Here is a 25,526-nt window from a genome sequence, read left to right on the forward strand (position 1 = left end):
TAATGGATTATGACCAAACACATTGACGGATATGAAGCAAAATATGACAGTAGAACGTAAAGTAGAATCTAAGGCAGTCAGTGTGAGTTCCTGCATTAAAAGTGGACCACAGACTCATTTCAGACCTTCACAATGTTGAAATTGGGCTTTCTTTTCAAGCAGTAATCTGTTAAGATAGCAATAAAATCAACAATGACAGACAGCACTGTAACAAGAACAGCAATTTAAAAAATCATTTCATATTAACCAACAAGTAAACATTTTTGCACAAATAAGATGCAGCTATAATGTTACCACTGATCACTGAGCAGTTTTTCCCCATTAAATTACATATCAACGTTTAAAATAGAAGAGGGATTTAGATCCATAATATATCCCTGATTGCAATGAAAAGACTCACTTCATTAACATAAAGCCCCTTTTACAAGTAATCAGGTTTTTCCCCGTTTGTTCTAAGAGTAACTTTTCTCCTGGGCTGTTTTCTGTCTGTTCACACTTTATATCGCAGAGCTCATGTTATTTTAGATAAAAAGCTTATTAACATGAAAAACTGTTATTTAATAGCAACGTCCGTAATCTGTTTAGGGAATTGTGTGTAAACAGGATCTTTAAAAAAAAAAAGAAAGAAAAGCAAAACAGGCTAATATTTTAACAAATTAAGAATTCAATAAAAATAAGTAAAAGCAAAAAACAAACAAAAAATATTTAAGCATGTCAGTAATAATACTGGACCAATCATAAAATTCAGTCAGAGCGCTTTAATTTATGCCTTTCTTGATCAGGGTGGGGCCAAGTAGGAGCGCTCACTCTGATCCCCCGATCTCTGCCAAAGTTGTGGAAATTCCAAATTGAACTAAAAACGAAACATTACAATTGGCTTAAGATTGGCAAGAAAAAGTTGGCACATGCGTCAACTAGAAGAACTTGAGTAGTTAAAAAAACAATTATCCCTTCTTTCATTCTTTTTTTTTTCTTTTTTTGCAATGCAAACATAAGCTATACTATAAAGAATGTAGATGAGGAAATCAGAGCAGCGTTTAAACTTAATTTACTTGTTTTTTGGTAGCCTACTGTGTGGATGTGGAACTTTTTCATTTCTGCATTCAACATTTAAAAGTTGGAAATTTCATTTTCAGATCTGTTTCTTAAAACTTTGTAATATCTGGTCATAAATGGATAATTACTATTGCATTAACATTATTTATGACAATAAAATACTCTAAAAATACAAAATACTATTTTAACACTAATATACTATTATAATATATTAATTTATTGAAAATTAAATCAGTATTTTTTGACTGCCATATGATCAGTATGAGAGCTTTAAGTGAGTTTGTGATGTCAAACGGTCACAAATTGTAAAAGAATAAAAGATGAATTAGCATCTCTCTCTGTTTCTCTCAAGTGTATGGGAAAAACAAATTCCTGTAATCAGCTTCCACAAAAACCGAGCGAAATCAACCGTAAAAAGATCCTCAATATATAGTGTTTGGGAGGCTTATTCTTATTTACAGACTTTTTTTTCTATAAACAAATTCTCTTTCGAATGTCTCGGTTTCAATAGTAGACTCTCGTAAGGCACAAGAAGAGACTGAAGTCCTAGTCCTCATTTCTGCTCTTCAAATTGTGTATAATGTGTATATGGTGGCAGTGCACAGGTCAGGGGTCAGGGCTATGGCTGTGACAGGCGCCGTTGGACTGAATGGCTGCAGCTCCTCCTCTTGGACTGTTGTTGCTGCTGCTGCTGCTGGTTGTGGGTGTAGATGGAGGGTTTTTCTCGCTCTGAGACCACACTCGCTGCACCTTCCCTGAAGACTGGAACCGCTGAGCGTCCAGCATCTCCAGCAACAGGTCATACAGCGGCACTCGATTCTTACATTTCATTCGGTATAAGTGCTCCATTCCTTTGTTGCTTTCAAAAAAGAATGCAGATATAGAGTGTGTGTGACTGTAATGTATGCTGTAATAATTCAGCAACAATATCGCCATTTAATTGTTCTTTATGAAGACAAGAAAGTCCAATTTAAAGGGTAAACCTTTTCCAACCAAAAAAGTAATAGTTTTTTATTATTTATTAATGGATTAATAAAGGGTTATTGGATAGTGTATCATAATGTGTAATGAAATACATTTTAGTAGATTTTTTTAATGAAGGTAATAATAAAGGCAGGATTAAAGACAATATTATAAAGGATTTACTTGATCTATTCTACCTTTTAATTTTAACACACACACACACACACACACACACATATATATATTGTAATACCAACACTTTTATCTATTCTCTTTTTACTATATAACATTTCTGTATATATTTATATACAGTCAAGTATAAAATTATTCAAAGCCCTGGGGTATTTTGTTTGATTATTTCTATTGTTCTCAGTAACATTGCTCTTGCTTTGGATATAAGCAATACAAAACAAATATTTTATATTCTTTTGTCTAAAAATTATGTTTTTTTTTTGTTAATTAAGTTAGTTCTGTGTCGATTGATCTATCATAAATTCCAGTTTGCTGATTTGGTGCATTTTGTTGTCTTATTAATATTATATTATTTGTATTATGATGGTCGAATACAGTATTTATTAGAAGAAAGAAAACATCTGAAATGTTACTGAACATTTTTCAATGGTCCTTTATATGGTTTCTGATGTTAGTAGTGTAAATTTAGTTATGTGTGTGTGACTCTCAATGTACCTCATGTGTCTGATGTGTGAGAGCAGCAGCAGGAGCTGGGCCTGGCGACGGGACTGCAGCTGCAGCGACGCTCCTGATTTACTGATGCAGTAAATGAGGGCATCAGTGATGTTGTCCAGCATGCACTGCACCATGAAGTTGTCCATCAGCGGCTCCACTGGACTGGAGCAGAATGAAAATGCACCTGACCAGACAGAAAAGGTAGCCATTACAACACTACACATTAACCTTTGATCTTGTTCACATTTTGGCACAATTGTTATGTAGTGTGTGAGGCTGACACATGATGGACTGATAAATCACCAAAAAGAAAAAAAAGAACACAAAAAGTAAAGCTTTAACAATAATATTTATCACCGATTCTGAAAAAGATTTTATATGTACAATTAAAGTTAGAATTATTAGCCCCACATTGATTTATTTTTCCTTTTTAAATTTTTCTCAAATGATGTTTAACAGAGCAAGGAAATTTTCACAGTATGTCTCATAATATTTTTTCTTCTGGAGAAAATCTTAATTGTTTTATTTCGGCTAGAATAAAAGCAGTTTTTAATTTTTTATAAACCATTTTAAGGTCAAAGTTATTAGCCTCTTTAAGCTATTTATTTATTTATTTTTTATTTTTTTATTATTATTTTTTTGGCTGTCCTCAGAACAAACCATTGATATACAATAACTTGCCTAATTACTCTAACCTGCCTAGTTAACCTAATTGACCTAGTTAAGCCTTTAAATGTCACTTTAAGCTGTACAGAAGTGTCTTGAAAATTATCTAGTCAAATATTATTTACTGTCATCATGGCAAAGATAAAATAAATCAGTTATTAGAATTGAGTTAATAAAACTATTCTGTACAGAAATTGGGGAAAAATAAACAGGGGGCTAATAATTCTGTTTTGAACTGTATAGAAGTCTGTTGATTTAGTTTGATTGTTTTACAAGAATTTACACTATTGAGAGCTGTGAAAAAGGAGTCTGAAAAGACTGAAAAGATGTTTTTTTTTTATGTTTAAATGACTATAGCATGGTGGTAGCAATGTTAAAATTCATTTAAATGTTCATGCATAAACTAAAAATGTACTCCATAAACACACATGAAATCACTTTGGATCATTTCTGCATCTGCCAAATGTAAACTCTGTTAGAGGCTTAAAGAGCAAGTGCCATGATAAAAACCTGTTCTCAGCTGTCCTAAAGCATAAAATTAGCAGGTCAAACTGACCCGAATATATAAATATATATAAATACATAAATCACACAGGCTTATCAAAATTAGGCAATAGAAATTTGAATCATAGATGTGCAGCTGACAAATTTGCAAAACTGCATGATGCTCAATATGGACCAAAATCTCAGAGGAATATTTCTAGTACCTTGTTGAATGAATGTCATGAAGAATTAGGACAGTTTTGAAGGCAAAAGGAGGTCCAACTCGGTACTAGTAAGGTGTACTTATTAAAGTGGCCAGTGTAAATATTTGAAAAGATTACAAGAATAATGTAAACTGGGCAAGAAATTCATGATCAGGATACCAACTTCACTTTATTCATTTCTGACCCTTGAATAGACAAAATGCTCAGTGGCAGTACAAAAGTTTTAAAAGGCACTTTTCTGCAAAACACATTTTGTATGATCAGTGATAGAAAAATAAGTAATTGCTATGAGCGTAATAATTCCAAATGAATGTGCAGTAATACTTATAATATGAATCATTCTCCATCTCTCTCCATCTTGCCGCCCTGAATGTGTTGATGCCTTAGATGGCCTAGTTTAGCCTATATGCATTCGCCGGCCTTGCTTTTGTTGTTTTCCAAATGGGATGTGTCACCTTCAGAGGGGCACTTCAGAGTGAAACTGACTTGCATATTGTCGTTCCAAACCAATGTACTCAAAACTGGCCACTTTAAAAAGCCCCTTTAGAAGTCAGGACTTTGAAAGGTACAACTAATGGACACTTTGGGCCCCCCGGATCCTTTGTACAGGGAATTTGTTTGGTATTGCACACCGTGTTCCATTTGTAAGGGCTCATCCCTATATGGAAAATGCTGTCAGTTATCTGATACACTCAGCCAAAGTTAAAATGTGTAGAGTTGTGGGTTCCCTGGACCAGCATTGGAAATCCCCGTTCTTGTACACAGTGCAATTAAATGATATAAGGTAATGCTTTGTTCTTTTCCTAAATACTTAATAAATAATTAATTAGAATTGTATATTTAGTGACTTAGACTTATCAAGCATTTGTCTACCGCTACTCTTGATTTGAAGTGCTTCTTTTTTCCTGGATAAAGGCTTCTGCTAAATGAGTAAATGTACTTTCTACAATGTCACTGTCCCAGACTCACCAGAATTGATGAGTATGATGGCTTTGAGACACACAAATTCCTCCAGCTTGAGCTTGAGACTCCGAAATCGAGCCACAGTTGCCAAGAGCATGTCGAAAATCTCAGCCATGCCCTCAACACATTCTCCTTCACTCCTGGAAAGAGGAAGACTAGAATATTCATGCAAATCCCAAAGTTTTAACCCATACGTTAGAGTAAGTATTATATACTAAATAACCTATGCTTACATCCTAGATCATTATTTATGCATGTATAATTTAAACAAAGCTTGTTCAAACGTTTTTCGTTGTTTGTGCACAATTGATTTGTCCACATGGTCAACATTAAACATTTTTTTAAGATTGGAACAGAAACAGGAGACAGAACAACAACAATTTACTAAAGATTACAATATATGCCAAAATTAACTAATTCATATGTGAAGGAATTTTATCTTTCCTCCTCTGGTGAAGCTGTAAGCATAATACATGATATTTACTGTTTAACTTTTCAAAACTAGGCCCTTATGGCATTTATAAATGATAAGACTTCTATATCCTATCTGTTCTTTCTTAGCAGTCTCTCTCACCAAACAGTTTTATCTTTCTCCTTCATCCTCTGGGATGCTCTGTTCAACATTGAAGTTCACAGTGCTACTTTATACGGATGCTGGTTTTGATTAAATTCATATTCCCTTAGTCAGTGATCATGGCGATGTTTTTCGGAAACCCTTTAAAGATCCTGTTCCCAATCGGGTCCTTTTTAATTACATGCTACTTTGTGACATGGTCTTCTGAAGAGGAGCACTAGGCTCTCGGGTAAATAGTTCACATCCTTTTTAACAATCTAGTTTTCGCTTCACAATATTTCAATCTCGTTTTGTAATGCGCAGCCTTCTGCGGGGGAGAAAACCGCATGCAACTTAATGTTCTTTAATAAATTGAGGCAAAAAATAAGAGGGAATGCATCAGGTCAATATGACATCTGAAAATCTCACAATCAGACTGACAGCATCAGTATGAAGTAAGACTGCCTGATAATGAAATAAAGCTCAGGGTTTCATTGGAGTATAATAGGCATCCCTCAGGCTTCTGTTGTCACATGTTTGTGCCTTTCTATTATTTTTAACAGTCAAACAGCTCAGTTTAATCAAAACAACTTAATGTGTTTTTAAAGCCTTTGTTTTCACACTTATGTATAAAAAGATAAATAAAAATGATGCTGAGATTGGAAGTGTGTCATTATATTGGATTTGTGTTTTATTTTTACTAGTGTCTAAGTTCCTGAAGGGCTGCACAGTTTAGTTCCAACCCTAATTAAACACACCTGATCAATCTAATTAAGTTCTTTAGGCTTGTTTGAAACCTCCAAGTGATGCCGCGGTCACATTACAGTTTGTGTGTGCGAAATTCTGTCGTGCATCGCTGCGAAAAGGGACGGGATTAAACAAGACGGTTAGACATTAAAAAAGCGAGCAATTGGTCAATGTTTTAAATTTCTGTCCAGAGAGGTCATGTTTTGGTTTTCGATTGGTTTTACGCAATCACGTGATGCGATTTCACAGGTCAGAGTTCACTAAGCTTGAACTTTCCAACGAAGCGAACTGCGAAACTTGTCGCAGGAGCTTGTGTTTTTGGTCTGAAGCCTTTGTGTGTGTATGAATGGAAGTCTATGGGGAGAAAAGTCCAGTGTGACCGTGGCTTAAGTGTGTTGAAGCAGGGTTGGAACTAAACTGTGCAGGGCTGCAGCCCTCCAGGAATTGAGTTTGACACTCCTGGACTAGGTAATTATGTTTCCATATTCTACATTGACTGCTTTTGTTGTTGTTACTATGTTAACAGTGGTTCGGATTATCCAGTACCTATCCAGGATGAGATCCTGAGCAAAGATGAGTTTTCCAGGGGAATGAATGGACCTCCATATGAGGCCAATCATCAACACTTCCAGCCAAGAGCTCTCCAACAACTGAACCTGGTCATGCAGAGACAGATCCTGGAATCCTGGTGAGACAGGGATGTTCACAACTCTAGGGTTAGTCAGACATTCTTTTACAATGCATCCAATTTTTTTTGAGGGAAGAGTTTTTAATCTTACAAAGATTTTTTTCCTCAGAGAATTATTTTTATTTATCAGAGAATCTTGACATGTTTTCTCACAACAATATATAGAAGTTTTACAGTGCTCCAATGAACTCAAAATTATTTTTAGAAACAAAAAGAAGTTAAAAATATCTATACAGATATACAGTGGATAAAAGAGTATTAAACATGTCAGCATTTTCCTCAGAAAACATGTTTCTAAGTGTGCTGTTGACTTTACGTTTTCCCCCAGATGTCAATAATCAATGTAATCCATAAATACAAAGAAAACACAACTAATCAGTTTAGTGTCGAGAAAACAGTATTATATTTTATATATAGTGCTAATAATAGTGATAGAAATATTTACCTACCAGAAAATAATTCTAAAATATGGAATTGGACTTCATCCATTGAATCTGATGAGACAAATTGTTTACTATTCTGAGGTGTGTTAAAGGGGTAATGAGGACAACTGAACATGAAATATAATGACTCCCTTAAAGTCTCAGCAGCTCTTTATCTGTGTTCAGAGCTCAGCTGGAGGCTGCAGCACAGATCACTGTAATAACAGTCATGTTCTTTATCTTTGCGTCTGTGACCTTGTCATTTGAATCTCTGCCACCTGTGCTGTCAAACCTGCTGCCAGGGTTACATAAACTGGCAAGGCTGTCACCAGGACACTTTCCTAGATGTGCCTTCGTCAGATTGAAAAGACTGTTACTTGATGTGCTTGCAGTTAAAGGGCTGATCAATTGTCTATCCCTGAAGAGTTGACAATGTTTACTGGGTAAACTGTTCCAATTAAAATAAACAAACAATCAAACAAAGATAATATTTAATATATTTGACTCTTATTCTGCTGTTTCTGTTCTCCTAAAACTGATCTTTTGACCTGTCTCCCCATCAGAAATACATAATGTGCTCTGATTGGTCAACTGACACAGCGTGTTCTAATTCGTCACATTAAGCATTAAGTGCACATTAAAGGAAAGATGATGTCTAGGGGGGGCGTAATGTAAATTTTACGGTTGGTGATGTCACAAACCTAGCAAAAAGATAGCTGTAGTCACTACCACCCATTTGTTGTTGGCCTTAAAAATCTAATTCTGTCCAATAAAATGTCACTCTGTCTTTCTTTTGAAGGTTTTTGTTTATGCTTAAAAAGCAGCACAAAAATTCAAAACAGAAGTGAAATCGTGAATTATTTTATATTGAAAGACCCTTCCTTTGATGCTGTACTTACAATTAAAAGGATGGTTCACCTAAAAATGATAATTCCGTCATCATTTACTCACTCTTTACTTGTTTCAAACCTTTATGAGTTTATTTCTTCTGTTGAACACAAAAGAAGTTATTTTGAAAAATGTTTTAAACCACCAACCATTGAATGCCATAGTGAATGTTTTTTCCTACTATGGAAGTTGATGGTTAAAATATCTTTTTTTTTTGGCTTTAACAGAAGAAAGAAACTGGAACCTCCTGTGGATGAATAAATTGTGAGTAAATTTTCAGTTTTGGGTGAACTTTCCATTTATCTTTAATTGATCTCTGAAAGGACTTTACCTGGCACTTTCTTGGCCCAGGCGATCATGTGGACGAGTTCTTTGTCAGCCATGTTGGTGAGCAGGGACATCATGGTGATCTCTGTGTAGGGCCGGCTGTGTTTCTGTCGTGAGCAGACAGCGGGTGGCTCAGCCCCCAGCAGCAGCAGCAGCACCTGGTCAGGCGACATGCATAAAGTGCTGACCACCCCACCACTGCGCTTCTTCCTCTTGTCCTGTGGGCCAGTCGTCCTCACGCCAGCACGGCTGCACTGATCACTGCTGCTCTTGTCTCGATCTTCATTACTGCTTCTCCTTCTCTCACGCCTGACAGAACGCCCTCCGCGATCTTTACGAATACCTTCAACACAAGTCAGCTGCACTATAACACTCAATTTTCAAACTGTACAGGGTCAAATATATTGTGCTGACTGTGTGAAAAACTTGTCAGTAAAATGTAATAAAGTGGAATAAAATCTAACAAAAATATTTTATTTACTTTTATACTTAACCTTTAACTTATATTTCATTATATAAGTTTATATATATATATATATATATATATATATATATATATATATATATATATATATATATATATATATATATATATATATATATATTAGGGATGTAACGGTATCAGAATTTCACGGTACGGTAATACCTCGGTATGAATGTCACGGTACGGTATTTATTGAATCATTTACAGGAAAAAACAAAACTTATGAAAATACTCCAAAAAAGTGCCAAAAGTGTCAATGACATACAAATTAGCCATCTATCTGTAAGCTTTGAAACAGGAACTTCAATTTTAATAACAAAAAATTATTAAACCATGTAAAAAAAATAAAGTTTCAATTTAGTATTGTTGAAAACTCATCACATTCAACATTTAATCACACTCAGCCCATCTACCCAGATCAGAGCTCTGCTAGTCGGACTTCTCATCAAGCATCTCCCGCTGGATCTAATCTCACTATATTTATTAAACGGGATATTTCATTTATCTTGTTGTCTTTATCTAACGACATATTCCCTGACTTTGGGCATTGGAATCTATTACTTGTTCTCAGGTAACGTGTTTTGGCTGAGCGCAAAGATAAGTTAATGATTAATGTAACCACGTACATTCTGAATATTGACTGATCGCTTGCCTTTATTTCCTATAATGTATAAACTTATTGTATGTTATACTTTTAAAATGGCCATTATCGATTCTTAAAACTGATACTCAGCAAAAGAGAGGCTGTGTTTCGTATTTTCACTGAAATTGAAAGGAGGCAGTTGTTATCGGCTCCGTTTTGTTATAAATATCCACACAGTGAAGATGACGCTCATCTTATGCAGCACGGCGCCTCAACATTTTGTCATGCTGTCTAAGTTGCTAATATTAAAATGAAAATAGGCAGTTCCTTAAATCATGTTTACATTTTATTGTTGAGAAAGTGAAACAACGAAGCCAGGGTGATGTGAATGAAGTTATAAAGTACACTGTTCCCTTTGAAGATTTACCCGTGTCCTCTGTATAATCTGCTTTTCCATATCAAACTGAGAAGAAGAGACTGCAGCCTTGATCAAACTTGCGAAGTCTGAACTTACACGGAGAAGATGCAGGACTGAACTGTGCGTGTTAGGCTACTTAATATTCAGGAAAAGCCCCAATCAGAGAGGCAAACGTCTGCAGCCCCGCCTCCGTTTTAGATGTCTCCGTTTTCCATCATCCACAATGAGACGGAGCTGCAGCGTTTCAAGAATAAAAACAGCCTCTCCAGCGTTTTCGAAACGCTCCGTTTTCGGCGCTTGAGAACTCAGGCGTAGTGTGGACGGTTGGCGTAACCGTAGCAAAACTTATGCGTTTTCAAACTAAAACGCATTAGTGTTAACGGGGCCTTAAGAGTTTTCCAGCTCTTTTCATCCCCGCTTCTAGCAGCACACTCCATTTCCGCATTACTGGGTCTGTAGCGACAACAGACCGCAAGGGCTGATGGTCTAGCATGGGCTGATGGCAATTGTAGTTTTCGCTATCTCCCGTTCGCTTCATTCGCCTGAGCAAATTTTCTCAGAAGACCTATAGTTTTACCGAGTCATGCGACTTCGGTAATATCGAAAAAAATTAATATTGCGGTATGACGGTATTTACAATACCGTTACATCCCTAATATATATATATATATATATATATATATATATATATATATATATATATATATACACACATACATACATACTTACATATAAGCTCACTGGCCAATTAATTATGTACACCTGTCCAACTACTCTTTAACGCAAATTTCTAATCAGCCAATCACATTGCAGAAACTCAATGCATTTAGGTATGTTGACATGGTCAAGACGATCTGCTACAGTTCAAACTGAGCATCAGAATGGGGAAGAAAGGTGATTTAAGTAACTTTGAAAGTGGCATGGTTGTTGGTGCTAGATGGGCTGGTCTGAGAATTTCAGAAACTGCTGATCTACTGGGACTTATAGTAAGACAACAGTAACTCAAATAACCAAATAACTCATTACAACTGAGCAGTGTTGGGCAAGCTACTTGAAAAATGTAGTGAGTTAAGCTATTAGCTACTCTACTTAAAATGTAGCTTAACTACATTAAAAGCTACCTTTTGGGAAATGTAGCAAGCTAAGCTAAAAGCTACTTGGCAAAAGTAGCTTAGCTACATCTAAGCTATTTTTGCCATTTTTATTTTTAAATCGTGGCAACTTAAATCCAAGTCAATCATATCTTAGAGATTAATAAAACTGCCAATGAAACATGAGGCATAATAGTTCAGTTCAGTTATTTACTGTAAATAATATGCTGTACTAAACAGAAACACATTATAGTATATAACAGCTAAAACAGAAAAAATCCAATAAAAGCAGGTGTTACACATTTAAAAAAAATTATATAGTCATTTATAGTAAAGAGAAATATTTTGACATAAGCATTATGCATATTGAATATATATTTACAACTCTTTGTTAAATTACACTACATAATGCAGTCATTTATAGTAGTATTTACTATAAATTACTAAAGTATTTTTGAGCACAACATCAGAAATTAAGTTATTGCATCTTAACATGTACTTCTCGAGGTATGGTCCTGCTTCAGAAATAACTCCTCTCCCTCAGTCATCTTTCCATCAAGCAAGTTTCTCGTGTTAGCCTAATTTGGTTGGTGGCGAGGCAGTGGCGCAGTAGGTAGAGCTGTAGCCTCACAGCAAGAAGGTCGCTGGTTTGAATCTTGGCTCAGTTGGCGTTTCTGTGTGGAGTTTGCATGTTCTCCCTGCCTTCGCGTGGGTTTCCTCCGGGTGCTCCGGTTTCCCCCACAGTCCAAAGACATGCGGTATAGGTGAATTGGGTAGACTAAATTGTCTGTAGTGTCTGTGTGTGAACGTGTGTGTGGATGTTTCCCAGAGGCGGCTTATATATATATTATATATATTGTGTATATATATATATATTGTAGGCTATTAGCATCTAAATTTCTACTAATGGAATCTGGAAATAGAATGATGCATAATATACATAAATACATATTTATATACACACAAACACATGCAAAACAGTATCTTCTCTCACATTTTTGTAAATAGTTTTTTGCAAATATTTTGATATATTTCTTCATGTAACAGCACTAAGAAGAATTACACAGCTACAATGTAAGCTCAAATTTGAATAGCTGTGTGATGAGCTATTTTAAGGGGACAGCTGATTTACTCAGTTATACAAGCTGAGTACTCAGTACTTTACATTGTAGTAAAGTGTGATTTTACAATGCTGTCACATGAAAATATATATAATGTTTACAAAAATGTGAGGGCTGTACTCACTTCTATAAGTTACTTTGTGTATTTGTGTAATCATATTTATGTAAATATATACTGTCAAGCCCGAGGATGAATCATTTTGGAGAAGATCCCTTTTAATTTAGAATTTTGCTCAATTCTTGACACTGGGAGAAACTCTACAGATGCTGCTTTAAATCATGATCAAATGACAGATGATATTTACATATAGATGGAGAGGAAAGGAAAAAAATAGGAATATATATATATATATATAATGTACCTCCTTTCATCATGCCTACTTCATAACACTTGCGCAGTCTGCATGCTTGGCAGCTCTTTCGACGGTTTCTGTCAATAGTGCACTGGTTGGTCGCTGGACAAACATAGTCATTGTGACCTAAAGGTGGAGAAATAAAGCAGTGCTTGTTTTTCATCATTCTTAAGCAATCATGCTCAAACAATAAAATGCACAAGTAGAAACTCATGCCAGATCTTTCTTCAGCTCAGCTTTCAGAGAGGTTTTCCTTCAGAAACTTTGTATTAGCAAAATGTAAATACTGTTCCGTCACAAGCAACAAAGAGTGCAGTGCAGCGCATCAACAGCTTTGGATCTGATTAGGAGCTGAGAGCAGGTACACGCTGTTCCCGCTCTCCAAATGAAATTTTAAATTAGATGAGTGCGTCGCAGCCAGAAATGTCACAGACAGACACAAACACACTGACTGACTAAACCGCTGTATAAAACCACTTCAATAATGAGGTATAATAAGAGAATCTGCAACAGAGAATCCTAAACATTCATATGAAAAAGTGAAGAAGGTTATTGTGGCAATCGCCCAGTAAGCCAGTTTGGGTGGCTGTGAAGTCGACCTTGGAACTGTAAAAAGCAATTCACAATGTTCGTTAGAAAATCTCAGGGTACTCCCTGAATCACTAATGCATAAAACAGCACCTCTAAAAAATGAACAAGAGGAAGATATTACACTAAGGTTCATTCACATATAACACAAAGTCAGTACAATTTAGTACACATAATAATACTAATTAATATAAATGTGTTTACACCATATAAAAAAGATTACTTCCCGAGAGTCTAGCATCCTATTTTATTTATTTTTCACGAAGTTCAAACCATGGAGGTAATGCAGACTATAAAATGGCACCACTCAGAGTACACATTAGAATATGGCCATTCTTTACATTTTTAATTCTCCTAGATAATGTGCACTAGTGTCACCACTAAAACGTTGCGTTTATTATACGTTGTAGAAATTAAGTTTGGTTTTGTTAGTTATTTAACAGTGTCTCATATTAATCCATGTGTACTGTTGGGGATGTTTTCATCTACTCTGGGCTGATTTTGAGTATTCATTTGGCCACAACTTTTTCAGCTAGCAAAATGATTTCTGGTGACAAATCTTATTTTGACACATATTTTGAGAAAATGCTTTAAATAAAAAACAAAAACCTCAACAATAGCCTCTGTGCAAATTTACTACCCTTTTGTTATGTTCGGGATGAACACATCCACTAAATTAGACTCCTGTAAAAATGCATCAGATAAAACTTTTTCTTCTTTTTATTTTGCATAAATCTGTTAATCAACCTCAGTCCTGATCAAAACTACTAAATTGGTTAGAAAAATTACAGTATTTTAACTCATTAATAGCCAAATGTATAAACAATGTCAATGATTTGGTGAAAAGATACAAAATTTCAATAAAAAAATTAACTGTGGACAGGATTTTTTCACCTTTTATTACAGTCTTGGACATGTGAAACAAAATTGCCTTTGATTAATTGTTTTTGATTGTTTTTCTCTTTTTTTCCTAATTTATTGTTGCTGGCTGTTTTCCTCTATTGACTTGTATTATAATCACATGTTTTGATTGAAAAGCCATGACACCATATTATCATGCATTTTTGATTGTTGGTGGTTTTCCCTGTTGAAAAGAGGTCAAATTAGTCATTTGTACTGTTAATTAATAGTTGGCACCAAATTCTTTAGATAGGCCTGTGCAAAAAAAGCTTAGTTTCTGGATTTAATAAGGAGTATAACAGCAAATTAAAGTGTGTGTATGTGTGTCAGTGAGTGTGTGAGAGTGACCTTTGCACACTTACAGTACCTTGATGTGTCTGAGAAAATCAAAATATGCCTCTCAGCTCTCAGAACTACATGGAGTAAACAAAAAGTGTATTTATACACCATCAAATGTAGTTATAATGGAAGTCCATGAGGCTTAAACAGCCACCAACAGTAAATTAGAGAGAAAACATTTCAATCTAACAATTCAACAAAGCCAGTGTTGTTGCTAATTGTTCACATGTCCAAGACTGTGGTAAAAGGAAAAAAGAAAAATTAAATCCAAAATGACTTTTTACATCATTTTGTGTGTGTTTTTCACCAAATCAGTGACATCATTTATGAACTTGGCAATTAAAGAGTTAAAATCCTGTAATTTTTAAAAACATTTAGTGATTTTGATCAGGACTGAGGTTGATTAACAATAAAAAAGAACAAATTTTAAATGTGTGTAGTGCATATACAATTGTTAAATATCATTTGAAGGTAACATCTGCAATGACAGGTACCAGCCAAATACAGTATTCGCTACCATTTTTATGAAAAATAAACTAATATTACACCTGTTTAAATATTTTACTCCAAGGATTCCTGTTGAGCAAATTATTACATTGTTATCTAAATGATTGCACTGTAAAATATAAAATACAGTTTAAATAAATAATAATATATTTGTTGATTTATATATATATATATATATATGTTAATATTTATATATTACACAGTTGAAACCAGAAGTTTACATACACTGTATAAAAAGGCACATAACCATTTTAAAAAGTCAGATGTTAATGTGTGACTAAACTTTTTCTCTTTAAGGTAAGTTTGATTATCAAATTTGTCTCTGTTATGCTTAATAGCAGAATAATGAGAGAGTTATTTTTTGGGAAATTGGTATAACTTCTCTTGAAAGTCAAGTTTACATACGATAAGATTATAAGCCTCTGACAAAGCTCAGATGATGTTGTCAAGGTTTTAGCAGTTTCTGCTTGGCTAATTGACTACATTTGAGTTAACTGGAGGCACAACTGTAGAATAGTATTTTAGGAAAACCTCAAACACACTGCTTCCTTTTGTGACAACATGGGAAAATCAACAAGCCAGAATCAACAAAAAAGCCAGATTACAATTTGCTAAATTACACTGGGAAAAAGACTAATTTTTGGAGACATGTCCTGCTGTCTAATGGAACTAATATTGAACTGTTTGGCCATAATGACCACTGTTTCATTTGGAGGAAAAAGGGGAAAGCTTACAAGCCTAGGAATACCATCCCAACTGTGAAGTATGGGGGAGGCAGCATCATGTTGTGGGGCTGTTTTGCTGCAGGAGGGATTGGTCCACTTCACAGCATAGATGGCATCATAAAGAAAGAGCATTATGTAGAAATACTGAAACAACATCTCAAGACATCAGCCAGGAAATTAAAACTTGGCCACAAATGGGTCTTCCAAACAGACCATGACCCTAAGCATACTGCCACATTAGCTAAAATGTCCTCTAAGGACAACAGAGTGAATGTTTTGGAGTGGCCATATATATATATATATAAAATACATAAATTGGCAGTTTTCCGTACTTTGTGGTTTGTGTTTCTATTTTTCATTTTTCAAAGTTTATTTATGCTTTTGAATTGCTTTATGGCATCTTAATCTGTCTTCCAACAACTTTTAACCTTGAAAAGCTGGAAAGAGTGACTTTAATTAACATTTGTAATAGTTTAAATTGATGTATTGTCTGGGTTGGTATTGTATATTACGCTACAAAAACCTTGTAATAAACTGCCCGTATTTTCTGGACAGATTTCTTATACATTATATTATTTCAAACTACTGAAATGTCGATATAAGTCACGTAGTTAAACTGTGGAGTTGAACTTGCAACTTGAGATCAAGGTCCCATAATGCAATTCGCAACCATAAACCAAAAACACTTGTGAATCACAAAATACGGTTCAATAACAGATATTGTTACAGTGAACTGTTAAAAAATATTTTAACTAAACCAAATTCATATTGCTGCAATTTAAAACATATGTATGCTTCATTATCTTGCTTTTCTTCTTCTCAGCCTTGTGCTCTTTTCTTCCCTCTATAAAGTTGAAAGGAAGCTCTGTTCTGCCTTATGCTCACTGTAATTTTCCTCACCCAGTGTGCTCTGAAACCCATTTATCAGACATACACTTACAGTCATTTTCCCCAGTTTTCCTCACCCGAACTGCAGTTAGAGTCGGCAGCTGTTCCCTGCTCCAGCAGAGAGCTCATCAGGAGCCTGTGTGTCAGAGTCCAGCTCAAAACATCTCACCAAACCCACCCAGACCCGCACCCTTGATGCACAATACACTACTGCTAATAAGGTGCAGACAGAGACAGCTGTGTTCTGTCATTGTGCATGTCCCAGATGTAGCGCACATGAGATTTTGATTTTCACCTCATTCTAGCAGCTTTTATAGGGAGGATAGTAGGGAGCGTGTGAGGATGATTACCTACTGGACACATTCACACATTCACATTTGGATTTGGAAGCACAAAGGCTTGACTTGAAAATTATAGTATTACTACTTTATTTTCCATCCCTCGAAAGATGGCACTGAATGAAACTAACTAACTCTCTTTGCCATTAGATAGCAGAGAAGTTGTAGTTTCGAATTGCGTCTAATGGTTACAGTGTGAAGCTAGTTATTGGGATGTAAAGCCTAAATACTGGACTTCAATCCATAAATGCAAGAGACTTTTATTGAGCAAATGTGTTCCTAGTCCACATGAAATCAGAATCTACTCAGCTTATTATGCTAGTGCACATTGTTTGTCGACCAATTAATCCACAAAAAAGGTTTGATCTGATAATCTTTAATCAAAATCCAACCATTTGCTTGGTACGGTAATCTGAGTGTGTCAAATAAGAACAGGTTGAGTAGCCTGGAGGTAAAGGTGGCAGGCAAGATCTTCGGTTTTAACCAAACTGGTTCAATGGCAAATTACCATAATTGTGTTGTAAAGAGAGCGCAGGGTATCCTATGCACCCTGGATCACCCATTGTACTCTGTGTTTCAGCTGCTGCCATCAGGACATCGTTTTAGAGTTCCTATTTGCAAGACAAATAAAACTAGAAATTATTTTATAATTGTGGCCATTAGGTCATTAAATGAGTCCAGGGGGGAGGGAGATGCACCTACAAAATGATGTACACTGTAAGAAAAAAATTTATAATTTTACAGAAAATATCTCAATTTTTTACAGTAGTTTTTTGTCATTTAAAATTATATTCAAAGTCAGTAAAATGACAAACAATCTCTCTACTTTATTTTAGGTACTTTATCATTAAAATTACTGACATTTTAGTGTTTTTTATACAGGGAAAGTACTGTATTATTTATATATTTTAATGTATTTTAATTGTATTTTAAGTTTTTTAGTATTTTAATGTTATTTTAAAGTATATTCAAAACTCAGTAAAAATTACAAACAATATCTGTAAATTAACAGCCTGACTGTTATTTTATGTATAATATAATTAATGACAAATTACAGCAATTTGGCTGTTTTTATACAGTAAAATCGCAGTATTATTTACAGTGTTTTTCCCGTTTTTTTTTTTTTTTTTGAAGATCATATAAAAGTATGTAAAATTAAAGTAATATATTGTAATTAGTTGCACTTTTAAAATGAAAATTGAAAAAAAAAAAAAAGTCAAATGACTGGCAGCTATGGCTGCCAAACAAAATTCATAAAATTATGATAAAATTTCTTTGTTGAAAAAAAAGTACAAAAATAATAAATCAAGAATGCAATTGTAGACTTGTATAGGGCTAAACGCTAAGGATTTTTAAAAATGGCCCAGATAAAATTTTTGTTTTTACTTGCCTGATCAAAAATCTAATTCTAATTAGTTATTTCTTAGCCACATATTTGAAAAAAATGTTTCAAAACAAGCAGACCCTAGTTGTAAACATACAAAAAAACTCTTTGAAAATAAAACCTTTAATAAACTTAATGTATGCACAACAAGCTGTTATAATATTAATTATAATAACCAGAGCAATTTCAGTAGGGCCCAGGCACCATAGGATATGTGTTGAATTGACTGGGTAGCTTTACACAAACAAAGTAAATTAAGACCCATTTAAAATGATTTAAGACCTACAAGACAATATTTAAGGGCCTGAGATTAGTTTTTGAAATTTAAGACATAACTTTAAAAGACCCCGTGGACACCATGGAAACATGAGAGGAGCACAAACATAAAAGTTTAATAACTGTTTAAAGATTATTGCGATATCAGACAATTTACTCTGCTACACACACACACACATATATATAATAGGAAAGCATGCATATTCAGATGCAAGACATTGTGTAAGTGTTGGTCCTTGATTTTGATTAGCTGAGCAGCACTCTAACAGCACAAAGAGGTGATTCAAACAGCACAAATTTTTGCATTTCATTTCACTGCATTGTTTTTATGTGAACATGCAATAGCAAATCCATCGATGAATTGCCGTTTTTGACTTTTTCTGTGTACATGCAATAGCACATCATAGCATCATCCAGTCTTGTGTCTTGGCAGCATTTTGCAGTGTAATTAGACAGAGTTACAAAAAACACAAAACTCAGGTTTAAATTTTGAAAAATGTCCTATGTTTAGATGTTTCAGTCATAGTCATGGAAAAATTTAGGTGATGTTTTCTTACATGGTTATGCTAATATTGGCTGTTTATGGGGTTTGATTTATGTTTAATGTAAATATTTAGTTTTTTTTATTAAGCATACAAATAAAATACTTTTTAAAACAAAACCCCAACCACCAATGTAAAATTCATGATATCTACTTTTGATTTGTATTGTATGAGCAAGATGAAACGTGCAATCTATTGTAGTGAATACACTGCCTCCGTTTAAGTTAAAGAAATGAAGTATTTAATTAACTCATTACTTTCAACACTGAGTTCAAAACTCTTTTCAAATGCGTAGAATTACCTTTCAGTATGTTTTAAGTCAGCTTCAGTCATTTCATTCGATAAAGTTGACTGTTGGGTTTTACAGTGTATTAACAAAGCTGTTATTTGTTTTTGTTTTTTATTTGCAGCCGCGTCACATCCCTGCTGATATTCAGAACAACAAGACTGCATGTAAAACAGGCTGGTCACCTTGAATGCTTCTCTTGAAGAAAGCTTTGCATCCCTCACACGACCAGACTCCGTAATGATATCCAGAGGCGTAGTCACTGCACACCGCACAGAAGCGAGTCTCTTTCCCCGAATCAAAGCCTCCAGCCGCTCTGGATCCAGTGTACAACTCCTGCCTGTCAGTGGCACTGCACAGCTCCTCACACAGGCCCACGGCTGCCTGCTGAGAGGACACCACACTGGACCTGCACAAAAACAGAGGTGAACAGTCAATACACTAGATGTTACACTTCATATAAATAATTATTAAAGCAATAGTATTTAAAGTCTATATGAACATGAGGAGGGTGGCGTTTTATTTTAGCACTCCTCCTAGTCATCTCTCACATCTCAAACTAGATTATAATTGTAAATCAGGTTATAAATAAGAGGAAATAAGCATGCGCAAAAAATAGTGACAGCGTTCGCATGGGTTTCCTCCGGGTGCTCTGGTTTCCCCCACAGTCCAAAGACATGCAGTACAGGTGAATTGGGTTGGCTACATTGTCCATAGTATATTAGTGTGTGTGGATGTTTCCCAAAGATGGGTTGCGGCTGGAAGGGTATCCGCTGCGTAAAAACATGCTGGACAAGTTGGCGGTTCATTCCGCTGTGGCAACCCCGGATTAATAAAGGGACTAAGCTGACAAGAAAATGAATGAATGAATAAAAAAAATTGTGAAAAGGGGTCATTTGATAATGTGTTATTTATTTTAATTAAGTTTGAACTTCATCACGAAAAGGGCCATAAACATAAAATGCTAATGTTAACTTGTAATCATTTTCATCCTTTTAAAAAGTAAATTCTAAAATAAAGATCACATTTAACAGGGTTAAACTAGATTTTGAATGTAAAAAATAGGAAATAAGCATGCATAAAATATAGTGAAAAGGGGTCATCTGATAACCATTATGGAAGCATACACCCTAGAGTATATGGACAATTCAGTTCTAGAAAATCAGAAGAGTTTTCAAAAGAAAAATTGGCAGCGTGCAATGAGAATATGTACGTGACTGCAAACAGGGGGCAAGTGTGACTATCTCCATTTCCTTTTGACCCTTTGTTCCAGTGTTTGTAAATATTTATTATGTCTTAATTCTGATGTCCAGCAGATTGATTGCATGATCTCAGAAATGTTCTAAAGTGTCACCAAATGACAAATGACGTTTCCAAGCAGTCTTGCCTTTAAAAAAGAAGACTAGTTTTATTCAGACAACATGCTTTGGTTATAATGCTGTCTTCAATATTTGCTGTCCCTTGATCTCACTCAGTTCGTCTGAACGTGAAAAATGTTCTCCGTTGTGTTCAGACAGAACTAATTGTACTTTTCTCAAGGTCTAAAGACAGAGTTTGATGAGAGGCTTTACGCTTCTTTCAAAGACTGGTGTACTTCAGTCCCCATGTTGCACTCAAGTGTTTACTGTCCTAACCTCTTTTCCGAGAAATCAAGATCTACTCTAATCAAGAGCACTAATATTTAACAGCACAAACATAAAGCATAAACTAACAACAAGTAAAATAAAGTGTAATGTGCTGCAAAACATCAAACACACATCCACATAGAGACGCATTTATATTTTTTGTTAGTTTATGTGCTAAGCATAAATAAGTACACCACATTTTGAAAATTAATATTTTCATCCATTTCTCAGTGGATATAATCAATGTATTTTGGTGCATTTGGAACAAAACAAAGCTTCCTATTAAAAATATGAATTGAATAGAGAGATTGTTGAGGGGTGGACTCATATATGCTGAGATCTGTACATATCTAGATGAAATAACCACAATATCAAATTATGTGATACTTTTAGACAATTAATTCTCATGATCATTTATTCCACATATTCCATAAATGCTTCCTAATAATGTTTTCCGGGGAAGTAGATCAACATGTTGGTTTTACCATACAGTTCAACTTTGAAAGTGTCAAATTATTATAATAATAATTATTATTATTAAATCAGACATTTAAATAACAAAATTGTAAAAAGGTATCAAATGTAGCAGACTTTCACCGGGTTTCATTTATGCAAGGTGTTGTTTGGGAAAATGAGCCTCGGAAGGCAGGCATCCAAGCAAGATTGGAGTGCTAAAGCAAACATTATGCCTCAATGAATCATAAATCAGGTCAAAATCACCTCATTTGATTTACTGAACACCTGGCAAAATTTCATATCGGTGTTATAACCTTAAAAACATCTAATATAGGTTGTTTCCTATCATATTTACTATAGTTTAAGCTGGATTTTACCATATAAATGAATTCTAAGAGTAATTTTGAATCATTTTCAATGTTCATAAAAGTAATTGTGTTTTATATTTACCACAATCATCTAATGCTGTTTACTTTAACGCAGATTTACTTTAATTAAGCTTGAATTTCATCATGAAAAGGCCCATAAACATAAAATGCTAATGTAAATTTATAATCTTTTCATCATTTTAAAAAGTAAATTCTTTTTTAAATCTTAAAAAACTAAAATAGTTTTCTTTTACTGACATATTTACTACAGTTTAACCTTCCAGCAAGGCACATTTTTTTATTTAAATAGGACATTTCATAAACAATTCAAGGCACTTTACATAAGAATGATAAAATAAAATAAAATCATAAAAAGCACACAGTAAGTATAAGATATAAATGCAAGAATTTAAAATGATTACATACAGGACTATAAGCAATAATAATAAAAAGAAATAAGCATAAAAATGGCAATACTTTAATGACATGATAAATTTCCTGTCATATTTACTGCAGTTAAACTTAGGGAATTGATCCTATGGTTCATTTTTTAAATATTTTTGAATGACATGATATATTGTAAAAAGATCCCTGTCATATTTACTATAATTTAGCCTGGATTTCACAATTACAATAACCACAGTATCATTAAAGTTCCTAAAAATGATATTTATTTTCTAACACTTTACAATGATGGTCCATTAGTTATTGTTAGTTAATGCATTTACTAACATCAACTACAGTTGAAGTCAGAATTATTAGCCCCCTTTGAATTTTTTTCTTTATTAAATATTTCCTAAATGATGTTTAACAAAGAAAGGCTTTTTTTACAGTATGTCTGATAATTTTTTTTTTCTTCTGGAGAAAGTTTTATTTGTTTTATTTCAGCAAGAATAAAATCAGTTTTTAATTTTAAAAAAAAATCATTTTAGGGTCAAAATTATTAGTCTCTTTAAGCTATATTTTTGTCCGTAGTCTATAGAACAAACCATCCCTATACAATAACTTGATTAATTACCCTAACCTACCTATTTCACCTAATTAACCTAGTTAAGCCTTTAAATGTCACTATAAGCTGTACAGAAGTGTCTTGAAAAATATCCAGTCATATATTTACTGTCATCATGGCAAAGATAAAATAAATCGGTTATTTAAAATTAGTTATCAAAATTATTATGTTTACAAATGTGTTGAAAAAAAATATTCTCTCTGTTAAACAGAAACTGGGGGAAAAAATAAACAAGGGGGCTGATAATTCTGTAATAATAAACTGTAAGTATGAATAATTTTGCAAAGCATTAATTAATCATATTTCAACATTAATACATTAATAACATTAACATTAGTTAATGCACAGTAAATGAACATTCTTTAACTTAAATAACATTAACTAACATTAACAAAGATCAATTATTACCCGAAATAAAAGTGTTATTTGTATGTTCATGTTAGTAAATACATCAACTCAAAGACCATTATTTTAAAGTGTTGCCATATATTTTTATATATTATATTATATATTTCTAACTTTATTTAATAGTTTTAACTAATTTCATATTCATCATTTACTTAATTAAAGCCTGAGCTGAAATTTGCTGCTGCACTGACCTGTAGACGGTGCTGGACGAGGAATCCAGGTAGTAGGACACCTGATGAGGGGTGGTGTGGTGTCCTCCGTGATGGCTCAGATACGGGGACAGCTGTGGGCTGGAGGGTGCGAACATGAGGGGGCTGCTTGATCCACCGCCAAGCGTCTGTAGATGTTCCTCGTGGGGGTCTGGGGGAGCCGGGTAGTATCCCACTGAAGCAGGCTCTGCAGGCGACGAGGTGCCGAAGGTCTGTGTGGGGTTCGGGTACTCATAAGCTCCATCTAGGTAGTTGACAGAGGAGCTGATGCCCCCCGCGCTGTGCTCCTCCTTAGGGTACATGGGTGAGAGTTTGTGGGCGGCAGGTGGCGAGGAAGGTTCCTCCAGGGCTTCTCTCTCAGGAATCGGGCTGGTCCTGCGTCGCTGCCTGGCACCAACAGCCTCTCCGCTGGTCTGCCCTCCATACATCACCATGGAAACACACACGCAGCAAGCATGACTTAGGGTACTATCTGTTCATAAGCAAAAGACTGTTTCTGTCTTTTTTAAGCCCAGGCTTCTTTTTTTCCACCTCCCACAGTCTTTCTCAAACTCTCTCCCCCTTGTTCTGCTTCGCTTCCGCTTCACTCTCTCGCTGCTCTGCCTACTCCTCCTAAAAAAAAACTACCTTCCTCTCCTACAGTCCTCCTTGGGCTGAGAGGACAAAGTATGATGTTTTTCTAAGATACGTGAGGCTGCTTTTCTTTCTCTTTCTTCCTGTCTTTCCCTCTTTAAACACATTTTCATTTTGATTCTTTTGCCTTTCTTTTATCCCATCTTTTCCCCCTCATTGTTCTTCTTTCCCCAAATGTCTTATGCATTACATTTACACTGCAAAGAAATACATTTCTGACTTCTTGAAGCTGCTTTTTTTTTTTTTTTTTTTGGAAGGAAAGAGCATTCAGGAAGCATTTTCTAGACAAGTAAAAAAAATTGTTTTGTTTTACTTTGAAACAGAAATAATGTCAAAATTGAGGGAGATTTTATGTCAAACAACAAAAATGATTTTAAAATGATCTTATTTCAACCCGAAATTAAGATTTATTTACCCACTTCATTGGCAGATTATTTTTAAGGGACAAAACAACACAAAAACAGTATTTTTACATCATTTTTTTAGATAATTGTTAGGTATTTGGACTAGACACAAGACAAAAAGCATTATTATTTGCAGTGTAAGAAAGGATAAACCCAACTGAAAGGTGTGCTTTTCTATAAAACAGGAAACCGACAGGACAGGAAACTCAACTGAAAGCACTAATAATAGAAACAATGCTCGATTACAAAACGCTAGAGTGAAAGACACATGGAATTACATTACTACAAAAACAAAAGCTGAAAAATTGGTTGCTGAATTCTTTCCAGCATCCTTACCAAAATGTTCACTCCTCTGATGTTTTACTTGAGTCCCATTACAGGCTGGATGCTTTCTCTCTCTCACTGATGTATCTCTGACTTCCTGTGTCCTTACTTTCTCTGTCTGTGTCTCTGGCTTAAAAAAAGAGGAGGTAAACAAATTAAAGACAGCCAGGTCGATACTGACGGTCACTTCTCAGAGCAGGTCATGGCAACCAGGTAAACAAGAGATAGGAGGTCACCGCTTGATTCACTTGCCAAAACCTTTGAGTTTTACAGGTGATGCGCTGTGAAACCACTTTACATGCTGCTGCCATGGGAAATTATATGTCAAAGGAGTAATTAAATTCGTTGGAAGATGCTTGCAGGAGGTTAAAAAGGGAAGGAGACGCTATTCAGCTCTCTAGGGACAAACAAATCTGTTTGATTATAATCATTTCTCTGTAATGGCAGCTATTTTACACAGAAATGGAACATGTGTGGGTGTTGTGCTTTTTGTTTGATTAGGGAAACTTCATTAGACTGACTATGGATTTAAATATACAGTACTGTTGAAACAATAAAATAAACTGACACTTTTTTTCAGCAAGAGTTGATTAGATTTGA

At 34.7% G+C, this 25,526-nt stretch overlaps 1 protein-coding gene across 2 annotated transcripts; it reads right to left on the reverse strand.

Annotated features, from left to right (window-relative positions):
- Positions 1-114: 114 nt before the first annotated feature.
- esr1 (estrogen receptor 1) lies at positions 115-25,014 on the reverse strand. Of its 2 annotated transcripts, NM_152959.2 has the most exon segments (9): positions 115-1,915; positions 2,707-2,890; positions 5,049-5,182; positions 6,889-7,027; positions 8,672-9,010; positions 12,727-12,843; positions 19,676-19,899; positions 23,548-23,978; positions 24,939-25,014. In NM_152959.2, coding segments are annotated over 8 exon segments (1,710 nt in total). In that variant the 5' UTR covers positions 23,868-23,978; positions 24,939-25,014; the 3' UTR covers positions 115-1,662.
- Between the last annotated feature and the right edge of the window lie 512 nt (positions 25,015-25,526).

The sequence above is a fragment of the Danio rerio genome, chromosome 20, assembly GCF_052040795.2.
Source record: "Danio rerio strain M-AB ecotype USA chromosome 20, GRCz13ab, whole genome shotgun sequence".
NCBI lineage: Eukaryota > Metazoa > Chordata > Actinopteri > Cypriniformes > Danionidae > Danio > Danio rerio.